Source organism: Callionymus lyra, chromosome 18, assembly GCF_982586985.1.
Source record: "Callionymus lyra chromosome 18, fCalLyr1.hap1.1, whole genome shotgun sequence".
Lineage (NCBI taxonomy): Eukaryota > Metazoa > Chordata > Actinopteri > Syngnathiformes > Callionymidae > Callionymus > Callionymus lyra.
In genome coordinates, this window is record NC_141835.1 from 17,051,149 (window position 1) to 17,070,447 (window position 19,299).

A 19,299-nucleotide genomic window follows, 5' to 3' on the forward strand; every position below is an offset into this window, starting at 1 on the left:
TGGCGATTCTCTCGCTAATTGGATGACTTTGCAACCTCTGGCGCGCGAATGAAAAATAAGGGCGATCGGGATGTAGAGCTGGGAGAGACGGCTCGGGCCTGCAGGACGGACGCCGCTCTGGCTCGCTTTTCATTTTTTAAGATTACAAAGATTTAGACTAGCAAGGAGTCACAACCTCTACCGCGGACCTGGGCAAAGTGCGACCCCGGGGCCATGTGTGGCCCATTAACTGGATCCACGTGTTCCTTACGGTGTCAGAGCGAAGCTACGAAACCGATTTCTAAAAGCTTGCAATTTTATTGTAAACTTATGTGACATAAAGTGCAGTTGACCACATTATTTCACACATTTTTATTTAAATACATTTAAAAAAAGCCATATTTTATATTCGTTTTATCCTTTTGCATCCATTTTATTAAAGTTTTCAACTTATTTTAAGCTTTTTCTTATTCGTCAGTTTGATGGCCACTCAGTACTGTCCAAGTATGAAATGTGGCCTCTTGGGAAATTTAACTTTCCACCCTCTGGCGTCACCGCTTGCTTAATTCTCGCCATCCGAATAAATCCAAACCACAAAACCCCTTCCAACAGAGAACATATATACGTTTTCAACATTTAGTCCTGATTGATGGCCGTTTAAACACATCTGTGATCTATACATTCATTATGTCCTGAAGACCGTCTGACCCTTATTGTCTCCGACAAGCATCATCGCCACCATGTTCATCTATGAAGACACACACCTTGGTAGAGGTCCTCGATGGCTCGACGGATGCCTCGATCGAAGGCGCGAGCGTCCGCCGGGCTCTGGAAGGTGAGCCCAAACTTCTTGTCGTTGATTCTCCAGTGGTGGAAGATGGGCGTGACCTTGTTGTAGATGAGATCCTTCTGCAGGACGCACTCCAAGACCACCTGAACAGAGGGCAGAGACAGGGTTTGTGAAAATGTGTCACGTTGTTTTCTTCAACCTGGTTTTATTTAGTGCAAGCTAGACTAGAGCAACAGCAGGATCTCAGGAGGATGAAAACTATTTTACTTTCACATCAAACTGTTTTTCTTGGGACATGGAAAGCCAATTGCACACAACATTCCAAAAGCGCTCACCCTAAACCCAGATTATTCCAAAGATTGTTTCGGATCATTTGTATGACACTTTGTAAATTGCAGGGTTCTTCTTACACGAAGTAGGGAAGATGTTGTGGTGGAAGCGTGCGGTGCTACAGGGCTGCCTGTCTGATGGATTAAATGAAACGAGAGCCGGTCATTAAAGACTTTGAGGTTACAGTGCTGCGAGTGCGGCTGTCGGTGCGAGGTGAGGCCGGAGCGGCGTTCCTGCCGTCTTCAGGAGGCTCGCAAACAAACAGGCAGATGGCCTCCCCCTGGATCCGTAAAAGAGTCAACACTCTTCGAGAGGTGGATACGTGGCAGCTGTACGAGAGATGGCTGATATGTGATATGTATGGAGAGTAAGAGGGGGGGGGGGGCGACATTTCAACTGAGTGGGAATGGCTGCTTCTACTGATACCGCAACATCATCTGAAAGATGTTCCTGGTGCACATGAAGAAAAGCCAGGGTCAGGGGGTTAAGCCGACGCGTGTCCAGTACTCGGAGGAGCGGGGATGGATGTGAGGCGGGAGACGAGGGCGGTGGTCTTCTACGCCTCTGGTTGCAAGACGCGAGACTGGATGGAGCCGGAGTAGGTAAGGTGAGCGCCCGCCGAAGAGGAAGTATCGCAGTCGCATGAAGGGGCGACACTCAACACCGCATTCCAGGAGAGATGATGGATGGGCGGAGCTTGACGGAAGGGGGGCGAGATAGCATGACAGGAGGGGAGACAAAAGAGATATCCTGTCTTCGCACTCGTGAGTTTGCCACGATATCACGCTCCGCCACGGCGACACAAATCAATGAGATGGTCCACTCTGTGGTCCGAGTCTCTTCACCGTTCACAGGAAGTCAGGATCGACAGAGGTCATGTGACAGGACGGGGATCGGGACCCTCTATAATCACCGGATCCAGAAGTTGTCGGTTGGATTCCGCGTTACAAATCATTTGAAGTTGTGACGGACTGTGCGACGGCGGACGCACACATGAGTCACATGAAGCATCACATGAAGAAACGAGAGCTGCAGTTTTTAAGAATCAAGAGAGGATGGAGGCGAGTGTGTCAGAGAGGAAGACGGGCGAGGGAGGGGCGGGAAGAGAGTGATTGGTAGCTATATGGAGAGCCAGCTGAGTCATCACCGGCACACTCAGTGCCGCATCACTGCGCTTATAGACAGATCTCCTCCACCTCTCCGCTGCTGTCGATCTGGCTCCGCCTCCGTTTCCTGCTCTTTGAATGGCTCCTTTTTTTCTCCTGGACTCATAATCCCTCATGATCACCTCGTTTCTGCTAGAGTTTTTTTTTTTTTTTTTTGGTGTGCGCTGGGCTCGATCACGGCAGTTACGGTCGCCGGAGCGGCGACACGTTTAATCCAGTTTACCTGGATGTCATGATAGTGTCGCGGCGAGACTTCAACGTCAGTTTAACCATCGTTTAATACCGTCAAACAAGCTCTCTGGTTGAGGCCGACACTCAAGCAGGAGCTGGCACGGTGGCCGACCAACATTTCGCCGTTTGATGTGGTGACTGGGTACAGACGTTGTACCCGGTTTGGTTTTTTTTTAAACCACATCACAGATGAGTTTTTTGAGGGTGTGAGCAAGGCCCTGTAACCTCTCAACGGGCGGGTCACACCCTTTACGGTTCAACGCAAACCGCAAACAGGTCATACACACAAAAGTCACATAAAATGCGCTCATTAAAAGACTAAACAACGTAGACGTCGTACTGCGACAGACTTGATCGCCGCGGTGGTCTTGGGATCTTCTGTCGGACGCGGGTCTGTCATATTAATTCGGATTTACACGCTCAAAACCGCAAACTTATTTTCGCCGTGACACGTTTCCACAAGACCATGATGCAGATGAAGTCATGAGAGAGAAAAACGACGTGATCTCAGACCCGTCACAAACACTATTCTTCACCCTAACCGACTTATACATCTACTTTTTCTTTAATTTATCGGAAAGCAGCAACAACGGCACTCGTCTCAGTGATGGAGAAAAACGGGAACGAGGGTAGGTCACAGTGAGTCATCAATTTTTACCCTCATACATGTTTAAAAGCCTCACAAATGTCTAGAGGAGAGAAAAAAAATGGATCTTCATGATGGTTTCTGATTTTCTCCCTCCTCTCATAGTGACTCAACACACTCCTGATGACGTCACGAAGTTGTCAGAGATCCGTGCGGACTGTTAGGTACTTCCTGCATGTGGTCAGAGGTTCCACTCACCAGTTTGTCTTTGAGCCTCTCGCCCCTGATGTGAAACTCCATGATGGGCGGACTGGGGCTGGGGCTGGGACTGCAGGGGCTGAGGTTGCTGCTGCTGCCCCGGCTGCCTCCGCTGTGGGTGCTGCTGCTGTCCTCGGCCCGGCTCACCTTGTAGACCGTGACGCAGCTCAGACCCCCGCCGGCCAGGGGGAGCCAGCCACCGCTGGAGTCATCCCGAGTCATGACTACTGCTCTCACGCGCGCATAACTGTCACTGAAGAACAAAAGAAAGAGTGGACGGATTAGGAGGAAGCCGTGAAAGAATAATCAACATGAGAAAGTGACATATGAAATAAATTATTGATTTAGTGAGAGAATTCTCTTCTGAGCACGAGTCAACCATTCAAGACCCATTGACCTAGAACACTGTACCTCCAATGGAGACGACATGGAAGACACAAAATGACATCATTTAGTTACTTTTATTTTTTTAAGATCTTTATTTAATTCACTCTTGAACTAAACGGTTCTTCCTCCGGTTGTTTTTTGTTGCCTTTTATGCATTTCCCTTGGATTACTTAAAGGTTTATTTGTATTCACTTGATATAGCCTTTCACTCATTTGGCTTTTTATAATTAAACAGTCTTTTCTGGCATTTAATTTGTATTTCATGAGAACATTGTTGAATTTACAATTATATAGCTATATATAATATTATATATTGCTGTATTTAAATACATGTCCCATGAATTTTCTTCCAAATGATTATTCGAATGATTAATTGTAACTTATCTAACTTTTTATGGATTGATTTAAATAAAAAGGTAATTAATGACCTAACGTTTTTTAGTCATGAATCATCTACCAGATCCATGCAAATTATATTACTTAAAATTTGACGGCAAGTTATGAGAGTGGTTGCACATGCAGAAATATTAAGTTCTCAAATTTATTAGCACACTTTCACGTAAATTAAAAATATATGGCCTTTTTAACCCCCAAACTTCCCATTTGAGGTGCCAAATATATTGAAATAAATCACACTCACACACAACAAGCCACTATCTGTAGCTAAAAAAGCAGCTGATAATAAAATAGAGCGATGTCAGATCAGCTGCCAAGCCAAACACAAAGAGTTTGTCCTGTCCGACCTCACGATACGACCTAAAACCCAGAATAGTCTAAAATCACTGTTTGAACTCGAAGCTGAAGGTGAGCGACCATTTGTCCGCCCTCAGTCTAACGTTTAACTCAAAACAGATGGGTTTTATGGTGGACAACAACAAAAAAACCCAGGGGCTTTAAGAGTAAACATTTCCTGTTTCCTTATGTCGTATTTTATTTATACAGCACCTTGTCACACACAGAAGGATGCATTAACTAACAAACAACGGAGAAATCAGCACATTTTCCATTAAAGTTCTTAAAAATAAATTGAATTTAAAGTACATTAGCTGAGCACCAACAGTTTGATGCCTTATATCAATGTCTACCTATATACATCTATATATTCTGTTGCCAAGTGAAGAAACGGCTCTGAAACCATTCGAGGGACAGTTCTTTAACCAAAAAGGGTACAAGGAGACAACTGAGTTCCTCCTTAAGAAACGTGTGACTCAAGTTTCAAGGTCCATCATAGACACACTATTGTTGTGAGCATGTGAACATAAACCTCCAGCATGATTTTCACAGTTGACCTAAATCGAAGCCGAGGAACAATTTGAGAAGTGAAAGTTACATAACTCCACCAGATTTGGGAACCAGTGTATCCAAAGAATGTACGACTTGTTCACACAACACAGTCCTCGGTCCGATCTGTCCTCCGTCTCCTCACATACAGTCAGACGTTTCCCTTGATTAGATAAAGAAGCTGCATTTTGCTGCCGGAAATGACAAAGGTCATGGTGCTGAGGGCAGCGTTTTGTAGACTCCTGGTAACATATTAAAAGGCTGAAAAGGGGACGTGAGCTGACAGAGATGGAGACGCAGCAGAATGTTGAGGAAGTATCGTCAGGAGATGGACGTACGCTATGGACCTTTGACTACGTGTTCTGTGTACACTTGGCTTCTGAATATTTCTCCAGCTCGAACAGTGACCTTTGGCCTCCTGCTGTCCACACCCTCGGTAAACGTTTCTGTCAGATTACGAGGCTAGAATCAATCTCGGGTCGACCTGGAACTTTACAACTTCTGAGCAATATCAGAAGGGAACTATGGCCGGTTTAGATCCACTTTTATGAGGAGCTCTCTTTTGTCTTCTACAATAGAATCAATTAACATTCCTAACTGATTCTTTCAATGAGGTTGTCAACAAGTCGTTTGATTGACCACGTCAATAAATATATTCAATTATTTATTTAAAATGAAGCTTTAAAATACTAAATAGAAGTGGGGAAACTATGTTATTATTTAAGTAAAAGACCTTTTGCATCCTTTTGTTTCATCATAGTGATCCAAATGGCACATTAGTTCACAAGACCTTTGGGGGAACTCTTCAAATGGTTCTACGTGGTAAAACACAAAAAACACCTTAACGTCCAACTGTCCACCAGCAGTTGTATCGTGACGATACAAGCAGGAAATAGGGCGGCTGTTGGACCCTTCTAACGGCCCCCAATAGAGTATAAAGGCAATAGGTGCAGCAGGGCCTGTCAGTCAGACGGGGGGTCCCGGGGTTGAACAGAAGGCAGGCGGTGATGTCGCTCAGCCATGACCAGGGCACAATGACCAAATCCTGACCCTGTAGACCCCCCGACACACACATGCCGTTGACCAGGACACCCCTGGGGGGAGGGGGGGAGTCAAAGAGGAAGTGGACTGCTTTCAATGACTGTGGCCCCCCGACGCTGAAATATTTTAAGACGGAGGGACGTCAAAACCGGCTGAGGGCTGGAGACCCTGAGAGGTGGGAGGTGCCAGATACTTCTTATACTACGATGGGACAGCGGAGACAAAGGCGATCCCTTTTACGCCCCCTCACAGTCCACTGGACACACAATTGAGAGCGGAAGCAGGATCAGCTGGCCCGGGACTGTGAACCGCAAAGAGAGAGGGAGACGGGGAGGGAGGGTGGAAGAGGTGGGGGGAGTGTTCCAAATTATTCCAAGTTATTCTGCTGGATGACTGACTTCATTTCCGATCGAAGGCTGGAGAGAAACAGGGGGTGGGGGGTGTAAGAGGGAGGATGGGAACAGGGTGGAGACTGAGGTGATAGATCTGTGCTGACCTGTTCAGCTCACAAAGTATAATGTTGAGAGAACTCAAGCACATCTTCACCACATGCACTCCTGCTTCTTGTGTTCACTGGTGCATTTGGACTCAACCACGCAACCCTTTGTTGTCCTCAACCATTGCGCTCCTTCTCTTGATGTCCGATCCACTTGTTCAAAACATCTGACTAACACTTGTATATGTTTATCAAAGTCGTTGATAGATGGACGGATCTGCAAAACTTCTTGTGAACACAATTGAAAGCAGAGACACAAAACAAATATGTTTTTAACTAGGGGTGGCATAATCTGGCAATACGATACGCATGACCATACTGGGTCAACAATATCATATATTTTAATATATTGCGATACTGTATGAACAATGATACAATTTTAGTATTAACTACTTGACCCCGGAGTTGTAGAATTTACAGATCACATGGCTCTTGACTGGGTCATAACTGTGAAAACAAAATATGTCAAAACGTCAGCTTTAATAGCATCTGTATCCTCTCATCCTCAGTCATCAGAAGATATCATTGTTCTTTAGCTGCGGAGGACATAATGCCTGCCGCCATCTAAGCGCCAGAAGTTTAATTGCAATGCAAATGTAGATATTTTCTCACACCCTCTAGTTTTAAAACTTGTGTCAGATGGAACGTCTGTTGTACACAAGTCCTTCGTCCACCCATTCTTATACAAGACCAACTGAAAAATGTAGACTGGCGCTTGGTAGTGAGATACAACCATGAAGATGTTGTTGAGGTGGAAAAAGTTCCAGATAAAAGTCACAACAACAACAGGACAAAAGTGTGAAACACAGTGTCCAGAGGAGAGGAGGGAGAGCAGGAGCACGTGTAGACCAGGCAGGACGGGGCCTCCAGGCTGGCTGGTGGAGCAGGGGGATCCTGGGACAACCATTTCCTAAGTGGACAAAGTGACCGTTTGTCTGCTGGTTCGGCCCCTGCCTCTCTAGGCTCCGGCGTGCCATCATGTTCTGCCCCCGTCTCAGCCTTCAGACCCCAGAGAGGGAGAGGTGCTTAGCTGGGCAGGGGCGTAGTGGGGGGGGGGGGGGGGAAGGGGGTACAGGGCATTGGGGTCTTGTATTGAAAGAAAAAGTAGAGGGGGAGAGGAGAAGAACTAGAGGAGAAAGAAAGGATGTGGCCTGAGACCTGGGCGCCGGCCAAGTCACCCTCCCTATTGCACCGCTTCGTCCCCCCCTCTTCCACCCGGCCCCTCCCGGCTGCCTCATGCTACACAATGGCCGCTTCTCAGCTGAAATTTCACGTTATTGGATCCCGGGCCTGGAGTTTTGTACTCCCACAATGTCCGGGCAGCAGAGCATGCTGCAGGGGAGACACACTCTGCAAGCTAAGAGCTGGAAAACCATTCCTCCTTTCATTAGCATCAGAAAAGAGGAGAAAAAGTCCCTCTACCTCCTTTTCCCCCCCCAATCGCCCTCCACATCACCATCTCTTCCTGGTATCAGGACCGGAGGAGGGCCCATCAGGCTTCGCTAAACTACTTTGGATCGTAGGATTTCAGGAGAGGTGGAAAAAAAAAAAGTTAAAATATCATTGGCAAATAAAGACAAGCTACTTAGTCCCAATCCGATTCCGTAGATTATCCGGGGAAAAGGAAAAGCTTGGAGAGTGGAGGGAGCGGAAATGGAAGGACGGTGTGAAAGCTGTGACTCATTCTCCACGCTTACAAAACTGTGCGTGTGTTATCTTCAATAGCGGTTATGAAAGATAAAATATGCAGCTTTCACATCAGCTCAAGTCCAAGCTAAAAATACAGCCGGTCTTCAGGGTGAATCTGAAACTCACAAGAAAAGTCTTTGTGATCAAACGCTCGCCAGCGTCCTTGACGTGCGTCAGTTGTTTTTTTTTTCAAACGCGTCCTTCTAGATGTGACAACTGATTCCTTCACACTTCGTGGTCCTGGATCCAAGCATCCTGGCCCTGAGTCCCAAATAAAAACTCTGAAGCTAAGGTATTCACCTTTTAAATGGTCAGCAGTGACCAAACCTTCCACACTTGACACAACATCATGAATGAACCCAAAAAGACATTATTCAATTATCACCATAATGATATTTAAGGTTCATTTTTAAGACTAATTTGCCTGCATTTAGATAAGACCTAACATTTTACAATTTAGGGTCTATCATTAAACTAAAATAATGATTTGTACAAAGAATTCTAACTGCAAATGGGAGCTTTGAGTTACTGCACCAGAAGAAAAAAACATATCAACATTACCTCCTTGGCAGAGGTACTGAAGCTTTAGTTTTGGTACACAGACTACAGTCATTTCATTCAATTCAAAGTCAATATAACCTCTGTCTGTGTTTTAGTGTGGCTGTAAAATGTGGTCTGAATTCATCTGAAAAGACCTTTTAAACCAAAATACTAATTTCAATTTTTATAAAGTGCCAGAGATTTTATTTAATATCTTGGGCAAACTACTTCTTAGAGTAAAGACGATACTTTCAACAAAAGCCTACTCACCTAATGACTTGACTTAACATTGTAGGGAAACTATATAGATTGTTGTGTGGGTTTCAAAGATCAGGGAAAGTACCATCACTGATCACTCAATCTAATGATGTCCACTTCACCCAGTAAAAGTCCAGTAGAAAGTCCAGATGAAAACTCAGCTCATTTAGCAGATTAGACAGTGTTAATGTTTAAACTGCAGCACAGTAGATGATAAGCTGTTCAAAATGTACAGTGACCAACAAAACGCTGAATTACATCTCAGATGCTTCCTGGTTTGGTCCAAGAAACGTCAGCTGTTCTTAGGCAGTATTTCCAGTGTAATTATTCAGACAAAAATGAATATTATTTAGCAAAACAAATGGATGTACATCTGATGTTGCCAACAAGTCCATGTTAAGTTTCAAAAAACTCCAAAATGTCTACATTGAAAAACACAACAGACAACCAATACTCTCTGATTTAAAAGAGGTAGAACACACTTTGTATTAAGATAACAATACAGACAACTTCATACAATATCAGTGGCTCCATTACAGATATGGATAAGAGCGTTCACTGTGATTGGTTCAACATTAAAAGCACAATTTTGTAAGTAGATTACAAAAAGGAGCTTTACAGAGTGTAAGTAACCCACAACAAACAAAACACAAAGATTTAACTCAAATCCATTTAAATGCTTATTAGCGATATTGTTTATCCAAAGATCTGAAAATATGTACTTGGCACAGTACTGCCATTTCTCTGCGACATGTTTTACTCGGTCGTACCTCTATAATTAAAACTGAATTCAAATTAATCTCTCTCTCTTAATCTCATGTACTCTGTAGACATGTTGGTTGTACGATCAGAAATAAAACTAGTCAAACTATGAAAATGACATGGGAGTGAAATGTAAAATCTGAGCTGCCTCATTGAGAAAATTAATAACCATCAATCTAGGGCTTGAATGTCGATCCCAGCGGTGCGTCTAATCTGAATGGTGCAAACTCGCCGGCCAATTAGCCACGGTTCACGTCCCCCGAATAACCAGCGGCGAAGTGAAGGGCACAGAGGAACCCAAAACAAACAGTGACATGACCTAACATGGATGCAGAGCAAATGACAACAGCGAGGGCCGGGGCGGGAGGATGTTCGATCTGGAAATAAAAACGTATATAAATCATGTTCAGGAGTCAATGGTGCTGTGGCTGCGAGAAGCGATAGTCTGGCTATAGAAGGAGAAGTGAAAGAGTTTTTTTTCTTTTTTTTCTTCATATCTCCTCTCCTCACCTCAGGCGGCTGATGAGTCATCCCCCTCGCAAGAACATTCAGCTCTGCTACCGACTGACTTAGTGAGGGAAAAAAAAAAACACACACATCTGCTTCTGCATATTACATTCAGATTGTTTTATAATCAATAGAAACTCAACCGATTGAAGCACATGTCATTGTTTTACATTTAAATGTGCCACACAAACCTGAAATAATACATTCAGCGTCAATGTAATCAATGCAATAATCTTAGTAGAGTTTATTGAATAAATCACCTGATCTGGTCGAAGTCAAGTGTCATTTGTATTTATTCAAAAGAAAGAAAAATTAGCCAGTGTTTTTAATTTGTGTAAAAAGAAAAATATGTAAAAAATATGTTCATCATCATTTTTTTAAAGCATTAAAAGTTCAGTTGCATTTCACGTTTTCTTATGCACTTATGCAGGCCTATGTAGTTTAAAATAAATATTTCTTCATCTGTGCAGGGCTACTTCTCTTAAAGCAAAAGGTCTACCACACCCAGTACTCCCATAAAACAAGCAACGCCTAAAGAGTTGGTCAACAATGACAGACGACTGCCCTGATGACCTGTGGCTTTTTCATTTTGACTATTTATTAGACTTCCTCCCACTCCCCTTGAGTCATTATTACCAGGAAGAAGTAGGTTTCAAGTAACTTCCTTGATACAAATTTGAAGCTGAATTCTACGTTTAAGAACATTTTAGAATCATACCTCTTACATACTTGACAGTTGTAATCCTAATTATTGATTCTTATCAAAAATATATATTTTGGATCATTTTGGCTCACTCATCCTTTTACCCTAAAATAGATGATGCATCGTAAGTTAGGGAAAATTCCGACTTTGGCATTAAAAAGGATGTCCTCAGATGAATCGACATGAAAAGTGTTCTCTTAACTGAAGACAGGAACTGCAATATCAACTGCTGTGGTGTCTCTGATGTAAACAGTCGTCTCAGTGGGATGTAGGCATCCCGTCGCCACGGTAACATAGACAGGGGTAGCTAAGGGGGCCCAGGGGCCACTGCGCCAGCATAGCCACGGGTTATACCAGAAGCCAATTTGGAGGAACAAACAGCTCAAGCCTGAAATCGGTGGCAGGGACATGTTTGCAAACCCTCTCAACATGTCCCATCACAAATGTCAGAACTCCTCAGTACTACTGGAAAACCACCACTGGATTACTGTAGAAAGACCAAAGCAGTCAAGAAAAATGTTTTACTTTACACTAATATGCGTCTCCTGCTCTTTAAATGACTTATTATTCCCAATCTGTGTTTTTGATTCCACATAGAGATGCCCCAACACAAAAATACCTTGATCATAAGCTAAATATCTTCCATGCGTTGGTGTTTAAAAGCTAGCCAGCATGCTAACTAGGTAGAAAAGCTCATTTTTGTCTGCAACTCGTTCAGAAAAAAAATGTACATGACACAAAAACGTTATAAATGTATGCAAGAGTTCACATGTTTTCACCAAGATAACTATAAGTGATAACTGAGACAATCCTCTAAAACTATCTTCTCATGTTTTGCAATAAGGCGTAATAGCAGATTATTAACAAAAACCTCTTAGTACCTCACATGACAGACATTTATCCTTACAAGCGGTGACTTTTTAAAAGATCCTCGAGTATATTTGTAAGGAGAAGCCTGTATGTGATAGGAGACACTACTTTCATTTCCCCCTCCATAACAGTGGGCGCCATCTTCCTATGTAACACCTGTAGGCAACTCATCATATCAGCTCTATTGATTAAAATAAATAGTTTAATTCATCGTATTATGGCTCATACAAAATCCATTTATCATTCCGTTCTCCATCCATCTTCTTCCATCACCAGGTTTTAATCATTCAAGCCATTTTCTCTTCTTGTAATAGTCGTAATTGTGTTATTGTTGCACGGACATCTCTGTTAGATGAATTAACAGGAGTGTTAATGCAATGAAAGACAGGCATCTGGTCTGAGGTGGTTTGACAAATGTTGACTGATGATCTGTTTACCTAACAAAACTAGTGTTTTACTATTCAGCCGCGAAAGGTCTGGGGAGAGATGCACACGTTTCAAGTTGCTGGATAGATCTACACATACACACACATAGAGAAACCTCTTCCTGTTTTCAAAGCGTGTGGAAACTCAATCAAAGACGTGAGGTTTAGGGTTTACATCTGTGCCCTTTTATGTCGGTGGCCTCGCAGGGGAGACGCATCAGAACCAGCTGCAGCAGATCCAGCCTTCACGCTCCCGCATGCTTCACAAGCGAAAACAATATCCGCAATTCAGACACACGGCGCTAAAAGCACTTCCTAAAGGCATCCAGATATGGTCCGTGAACATCAGAGGAGCTCTTTGACAAAGAGAAGAAAAAGTCCAGCCTCGCTCTCCGGGGTCTTGTGATGTCTTCGATCTTTTGTGACCCGAAAAAACACTGTTGACATTTGCGCTGGTTTGTGCGTGACTAGTAAAATACTAAAGAGGAAATGAAAATGATGCGAGGGAAGTGGTCAGGGTGCAGAAAACAAGTGTGACCATGGGAATGGAACAGTCCGCCACCATGAAAGTTTGTTGGCCCGGCTCGGCACTGCGGTGGAACAGAGAATCATTGTCGATGACTGCAGCAACAACACAACCAGAGAGAGAGAGGGAGGACACCGAGTCGGATGGATTCTGTTCGGTAGATGACCGGTGCTGTCACGCCGATTGTAGAAGCCGCTTTAATAAGAGGGACTTTCAGTTGATGATTTATTATGTTGGCAATGACGTCAAAAGCCTCCGGGCCCGATGAACAAGATACACCTTAAGTTCGTACGACCGTAAATGAAAGAAGAACAAAAATCCATGAACCTCCTTCAGTTAAATGTTACAGCAGTCAGACTTGACTATTGGCTAGTCGGATCTGGTTCTCATATTGGCCCACATCTTTCCATGCGTCACTGGTCACCAACGAAATATATTCTCACAAAATATTCCATAACCATCTTTACAGACTTCGGTTTTGTTGAGTCACATTGAACACTCAGAGTCCAGTCAGAGTATTTGGACAATTGTTTTCACATTTCTGCTCCCATTTCCACTCGGCGATGAAGCCGAACTAGTCCGGCTGTAAATAAAGATTCACCACTGGCATACAGATGAGTATCTCTGGTCCTCTACACGTCATAGTTCTAGGTAACACCGCGGCTCTGGTCACAAGCAACGTTTCCCCGAGCAAGACAGAAGCGGAAAAAAAAAAAAAAACGCTTTCATCTGAGCAGATGGTTCACATGTAAAGAATGTTCTAGTTTCGACTGGTTTGACCAGTTAGGTCTCTTCGCGGGTCACACAAAGCAATAATCTTAATGCCGTCCATAAAAGAGCCCAGGAAATGATTTCGCTTAAACATAAGGGGCCACAGGATATAGGCAATTAGGCGAGCCATAAAGCAACAGCTGAAGCAACCGTCTCCTTTGTCGTCTGCTGGCTGGATGGGGGTTGTTTGGGAGGAATGTGTTTGCAACAGGAACAGGAGAGCAAAACAGCCCACAGGTGATAAGATCACAACACCCACATGGCAGATAAAACGCTGAACTGTCAAATCAATCACACAGATAGGAAGAGGACACGGAGAGGGTCACCTGACAGCCTGGAGACAAGAACTGCAGGATCCAAGGAACATGCTCTCCGGTCACCCTGAGCAAAGTTTAACCAGATTCATATGACTTTATACGTCGTTCTGGGAGCCTGTGCAACTACATAATAATGAGAGAGATTAAGAAAATATACATAGATAACTGACTGCAGAACGACTACAACAGTTTGTACTTTATTTGTATATTTATGATTGTGAAAAGATAAAGAAGTTCATTTTACTTTGCTCTACAGGCAAGCGCTATTAAGTTCAATGCAAAAGTTGACCCTATTTACCCTTGACAGAGATGGTTTGGTTAGGAAATAATGTTCCTTCTTAAGTGGGGAAATCCAACAAAATGTATACATTCAAGCCAATACTTTGCATGTCACTTACATCTTAAATTAGGCGACACGCAGTAAATACATTAAACTTAAATGCTGTTTCAGAACAACCAAAAACAAAAAAAAGTGTGAAGAACATTGACATGCATCTCTGACATTTAGGTGAAGTAATAACACCTAAATAAACACACGTCATCAGAAGAACCAACATAAATACACGAAGAAGAAGTTAGCAACAGATACTGTTATAGTGAGAAATGCTCAATAAGCAAGTATCCAAGCAATCACAAATTCACGTCATTTTGTGTCTATAAATTTTGTTATTAATGATGACACAATACGGATGTATTGCATGGTAAGATAAGAGTAAGCAGAGCAGGAAATGAACAGTGGGTAAGTAAAAGTGAACCTGTTGGATGCCATTATGTTGTCTTTTGGTTGTTTTATTAGTTTTCGCTTAAATAATATTGAGAATCAGAGTTTAAATATTTATGGTCGACTTCAATACAAACTATTTTAGTTCCCTTTTTTTTCACGTAGGTATTTTTCCCTTGATGAACACCTCTGAAATTGGAAACATTTGGTTCATTCAAGATTTTGAAAATAAACTTATAAAAGATAAGATAAACGCAACTTTCGGACCCATGCGTATAATAAAAATGCAATGGTTTACTCAAAACATCACTCTCTTACATGTCTTAATGTGTGTCCAAGTCTTCTAGAGAAGTGATCCCAAACCCTGGTCCGTGTACCGGTATCCATGAGGCCATTACCGGACCACAAAGAAAGAAAGAAATATTCTATATAACTTGTGAAACACTATCTTCAATGTGTTTGGGTTCTTTTAAAGATGGTATTTTCTTTGAAGTAACATAAGCCTGTGACTCTTGAAACGTCAAGACATTTGTTTTACTCACATTTATTTAAAAAAAACAAACAGGTAAACTAGTGGAAAAATTTAAGTTTAAGTTTAAGTTTATATGAAGGTCAATACATGAATATAATGCCCACATTAAACTGGTAAAAAGGTTGGAGCCCCCTGTTCTAAAGGACCGCCCCGACTGCAATTCACTAGAAAACTACAAGAATAATTTCTGGATTTCATACGTTTGTTTTCAAGATGTCTGAAATAGAATAAAGTTCCCACTGTACATATAGAATACACCAACATTTTATATACAAGTTGGCTCATGAAGTGGTTCATTGTTGAAAAATCCACATGTTTTGTCGCTACAACAATGTTACTGTTGTGTTCATCATGAGTTCTGCTAACTCCCTGACATGCTTAATAAAACAACCGACATGTCATATGCTGCCAAAATACCTTTATGAATGAAACGAGCTAGAAGATGGAATGGTGAAAACATGGGTGTGTTTAGAGAAACACACACACAGAAAAGAAGAAAAAAAAACGTGACTTGGACATGTGACTTCCTCTGATACAGAAAGACATGGTGGAGGCGGAAACGTCCGATTATATGTAAACTATATTGGGGATAAAAGGCTGTGGAGGTCGGATGAAGGGGGGGGAGGAAATGCGATGTGGAACAGTGTGCAGGGCTGTGAATGGGCTGCCAGGTACTTTATGAATGGAGAGGGTCATGTGACCGCAGCACCTCCCGGAGCAGATATTTCTCACTGACTGTCAACACACACAAGGCTCGGTCCGTGAACACAAAACACACACAACACACACACACACACAAAAAAGATCACCTTAGACGCGTGTGAACGTCCAACATCCATTAATCGTGGGCGTGGACGAGCCCACGATTAAAAGCGTTTTTTTTATGAATGAAGATATGTAAATGAGTGTGATTGAGAAAAAAAATGGTATCTTCATTCTGTGACACGAACACATTCATAGAACACAGAGCAGCCAGGGTTATTCACTATTAAATTGATTATAAATGTTTATTTTATTTGTTTTATAGCGACTGCTTCAGGGCCTCTCGTTGTATATTCTATTGTATAAAAATCCAGCAAGTTTTGCTCACGAAATCTGACGTTTTTCACTCAAAAATAACACAAAATAATATCATTTTTTAGAATGAGATGGAGGAGAACTCACTCGTTGTTTGGATTTGTTGAATCTTCACTCATTTTTCCTCACGGAGATCCGAATCCTAGCAATAGCATCGACGACGCAGCGACGGCGGAATAGAATGCCTCAAATATCACCATTTTTTCCGCCCTTTTCACATGGAGAAAACCCCTCTGGATCCGGATGGTGGACAGGCGGTGCAGGACGGGGACATGCCTGGCTTTCAAGGGGGTTCGTGGGGGACAATAATAAACACCACCCCCCCGAAAGTGGAGCTAGCTTAGGTTAGCTTCTCTGGATCTTAAATCGCGAGCAGGAATGACAACCGTTGGTTCATCTTATCCTCCCTGGAAGTAAAATCCGACCACAACAAATGAGCCATCGTCGTCTTCGGCGGGGTCCCGGTGTGGAAAGTCGACGAGTAAATCCTTCAAAAAAAAGTCCTCGGGCTGCGAGCTTTCTGGCAGGTTCTGGACGAGCATCCGACAACTTCCAGCTCCAGGACAACACTTGTGAAAAAGCGCCGCCAACGTGTCCGAGTGTTCTGTAGTAAAAAAAAAAATATCATCCGACGCCAAAATAAACCGCTTAAAACGCGTCCTCGGCCGGCGGCGTGGAGAAGAAGCCCGCGGTGGTTGAATTCCCTCACAAGTTGCAGCACTTGCTTTTAATCGAACTCCATTTTCAACTCGGGGGGGAAACGAAACATCGGAAAACTGGGCGGATGTGTCGACCCTCGCGCGAGAAAACTAGATCCCTCCGCGGCGTGCTAAAATGCGCAAAATACGACCCGCCGAACCGTCATTTAAACCCAACGAGTCCATATTCGCATCATAGGCAGTTTATAACATAAATCTGGCTGGATATTCCACGGAAAACACCGCTCAATTCGCCAAAGTGAACCCAAAGTAGTCCCTGCACTTCCCAAAAGAAGTTTCCCTTCAATCACGCATTGATACGAGAGGGAAGAGTCTGTGCGCGTGCCCGAGCGTGTGCGTGGGTGTGTGCGCATGTTTTTTTTTTTGTGAATGCATTTAGAATCTGGATGCACTTAGATGTGAGAGTCTTTTGTTTTTTAAAAACAATTAATAATAACAATAATAAACTCGCATCTTTAACCTGACACTACAATGTAATTACTTCCAATTATACAAGTGCACTTTGTTACACTTCTATGGCAGTAGCTTAAGATTCAAGATCAACTATAACTCTATTCTATATTATTGGTGATTCAAATCTATGGAGAGAAAATTGACAAAATCAGGGGACACATGTTTTTATTTTTATTTTAAATGCAGTCGCCTCTAGTGGTGGACTTGCAAATTGCAACCAATTGAATGTTTCTTCTGCTACCAAATCCATACGACCCTGTTTCAAATCTTTAAAAAATAAAATACGACTTGAAACACCGTCGTTGTGTCCAAAGGCCCGCCAATGTGTCAAACCCTGACAGAGAGAATTATCGGCGCGGTTGCATAATACTTAAATGCTATTGGATTTCTGTGGAACGGCGAGAGATCAGGCTAAATGATTCTGCCTGGTTGTCATGGTGACAGCATGTTGTGCTAGAAGTTTCTTTGTGTTTCTCTGCAGCTCTGACTCCGCTGCTCCAATCTGTGATGTAGAATATCTCCAAAACTAAACTTTAATTTATCAGACATTTAAACCTTTTATTTAACTTCAAATCTGATGAATTCTGGTCACGAGTTTTCTGCCTGTGTGTGTGTGTGTGCGTGTGTGTGCGTGTGTGTGCCGAGTACCCGTGCAACAAACTTGGTAACCCTTCGCTCGAGGAGCTTCTCGAGGTGTGGCCGCAACAAAAGGTGCTGATGTTTAAGGAGCTTAAAGCCAAAAAACAAACCGGCTGTAATTATCGGACCGCCACGATAATTGCAGGGTGGCGATCCCGAAGACGGTTCCAGAGGAAGAGGAAGTGCGAGTGCCCCCCGGGCGAGTCTGTCATCCTCGGCGGCGAACTACACAAGCAAATATTGAACATGCTTATTTGTTGTCATGAGTAAACTCCTCTGTGGAGCAGCACAAAGGGAGGAAAGTGTGTCACGCTCTCACAGTTCGGTCTCATGACTAGGATGTGGGTTCAGACGGAAGGTTGCGGTGGCCTTGAGACAAAAACATTTCAGTCACCGTCGATCAGAATGTAAACCAAGTCTGAAGGAGCACGGATGGAGGTCGACTTTCTAGCTCTCACGATTCACAAAGACGTCTGGGAAGAAAGTTTCTCCAAAAAGGTGCCAATAAATTAATTAAAAAGTATCTTTAAAGTTAGATTTTTGGACAGAAGTTACCCTCACAGGAGTCAAACTTGTCTGTTTCAAAGCAGTGCTGTGAAGTAATGTACATTATTTAACATCTAATTTAGTCAAACACAGTAATACTATCTAGCTCATGTATCTTTACTCTTTGATTTTGCCTTAACACAAACAAACTATTTCACCCAAAAGCTTTGGAGACGGCAGTTAAATTCATTTCCTCGAAGGCTGAAATACCAGGATGACTTCTTAAAACTGACCTGTCAAAATTAATTCTCTCATTTTGGTAACAAATGCTCGTGCGGACTGTGGTTGCTAACGTTTTCACAACAGTTGTAATTACACAGGGTTGACACCGGGGGAGCCGAACACAATAACATAGGATAAATAAATCTCTTCCATAGTGCAGCTTTAACATAAACAGACTTAAAACTGGGGCTGTAAAATAACATGGATATAATAATATACTGCAATATTTCTTTTCACATATTCAACAGCACTTTTTTTGCTTTCAAATAATGTAATAATTGTATTATTATCACACACCGTACAGGTTGGATATTTCAATGAAGTATGTGTAAAATAAACAAATGAGATGTTTTTATTTAAAAGTATCAACAATATTACGTCCTCAGTAGTTAAAGAAACACTAAGATGAACGTGAAATCCGAGTGATGACTGAGGATGTGAGGATACAGTCGACTCCAGCAGTTTTTAAAGCTGTTT

The 19,299-nt window shown here is 42.8% G+C and overlaps 1 protein-coding gene across 1 annotated transcript in view; it reads right to left on the reverse strand.

Moving 5' to 3' along the window:
- The window catches only part of spred1 (sprouty related EVH1 domain containing 1), a 29,360-nt gene extending 12,156 nt beyond the window's left edge, over positions 1-17,204 (reverse strand). The window contains exons 1-3 of the mRNA XM_087779517.1: positions 16,331-17,204; positions 3,341-3,593; positions 744-912 (exon numbers count right to left, since the gene is read on the reverse strand). Coding sequence (XP_087635643.1) covers positions 744-912; positions 3,341-3,593; positions 16,331-16,362 — 454 coding nt within the window. The 5' untranslated portion in view covers positions 16,363-17,204. The remainder of the gene's footprint in view (positions 1-743; positions 913-3,340; positions 3,594-16,330) is intronic.
- Between the last annotated feature and the right edge of the window lie 2,095 nt (positions 17,205-19,299).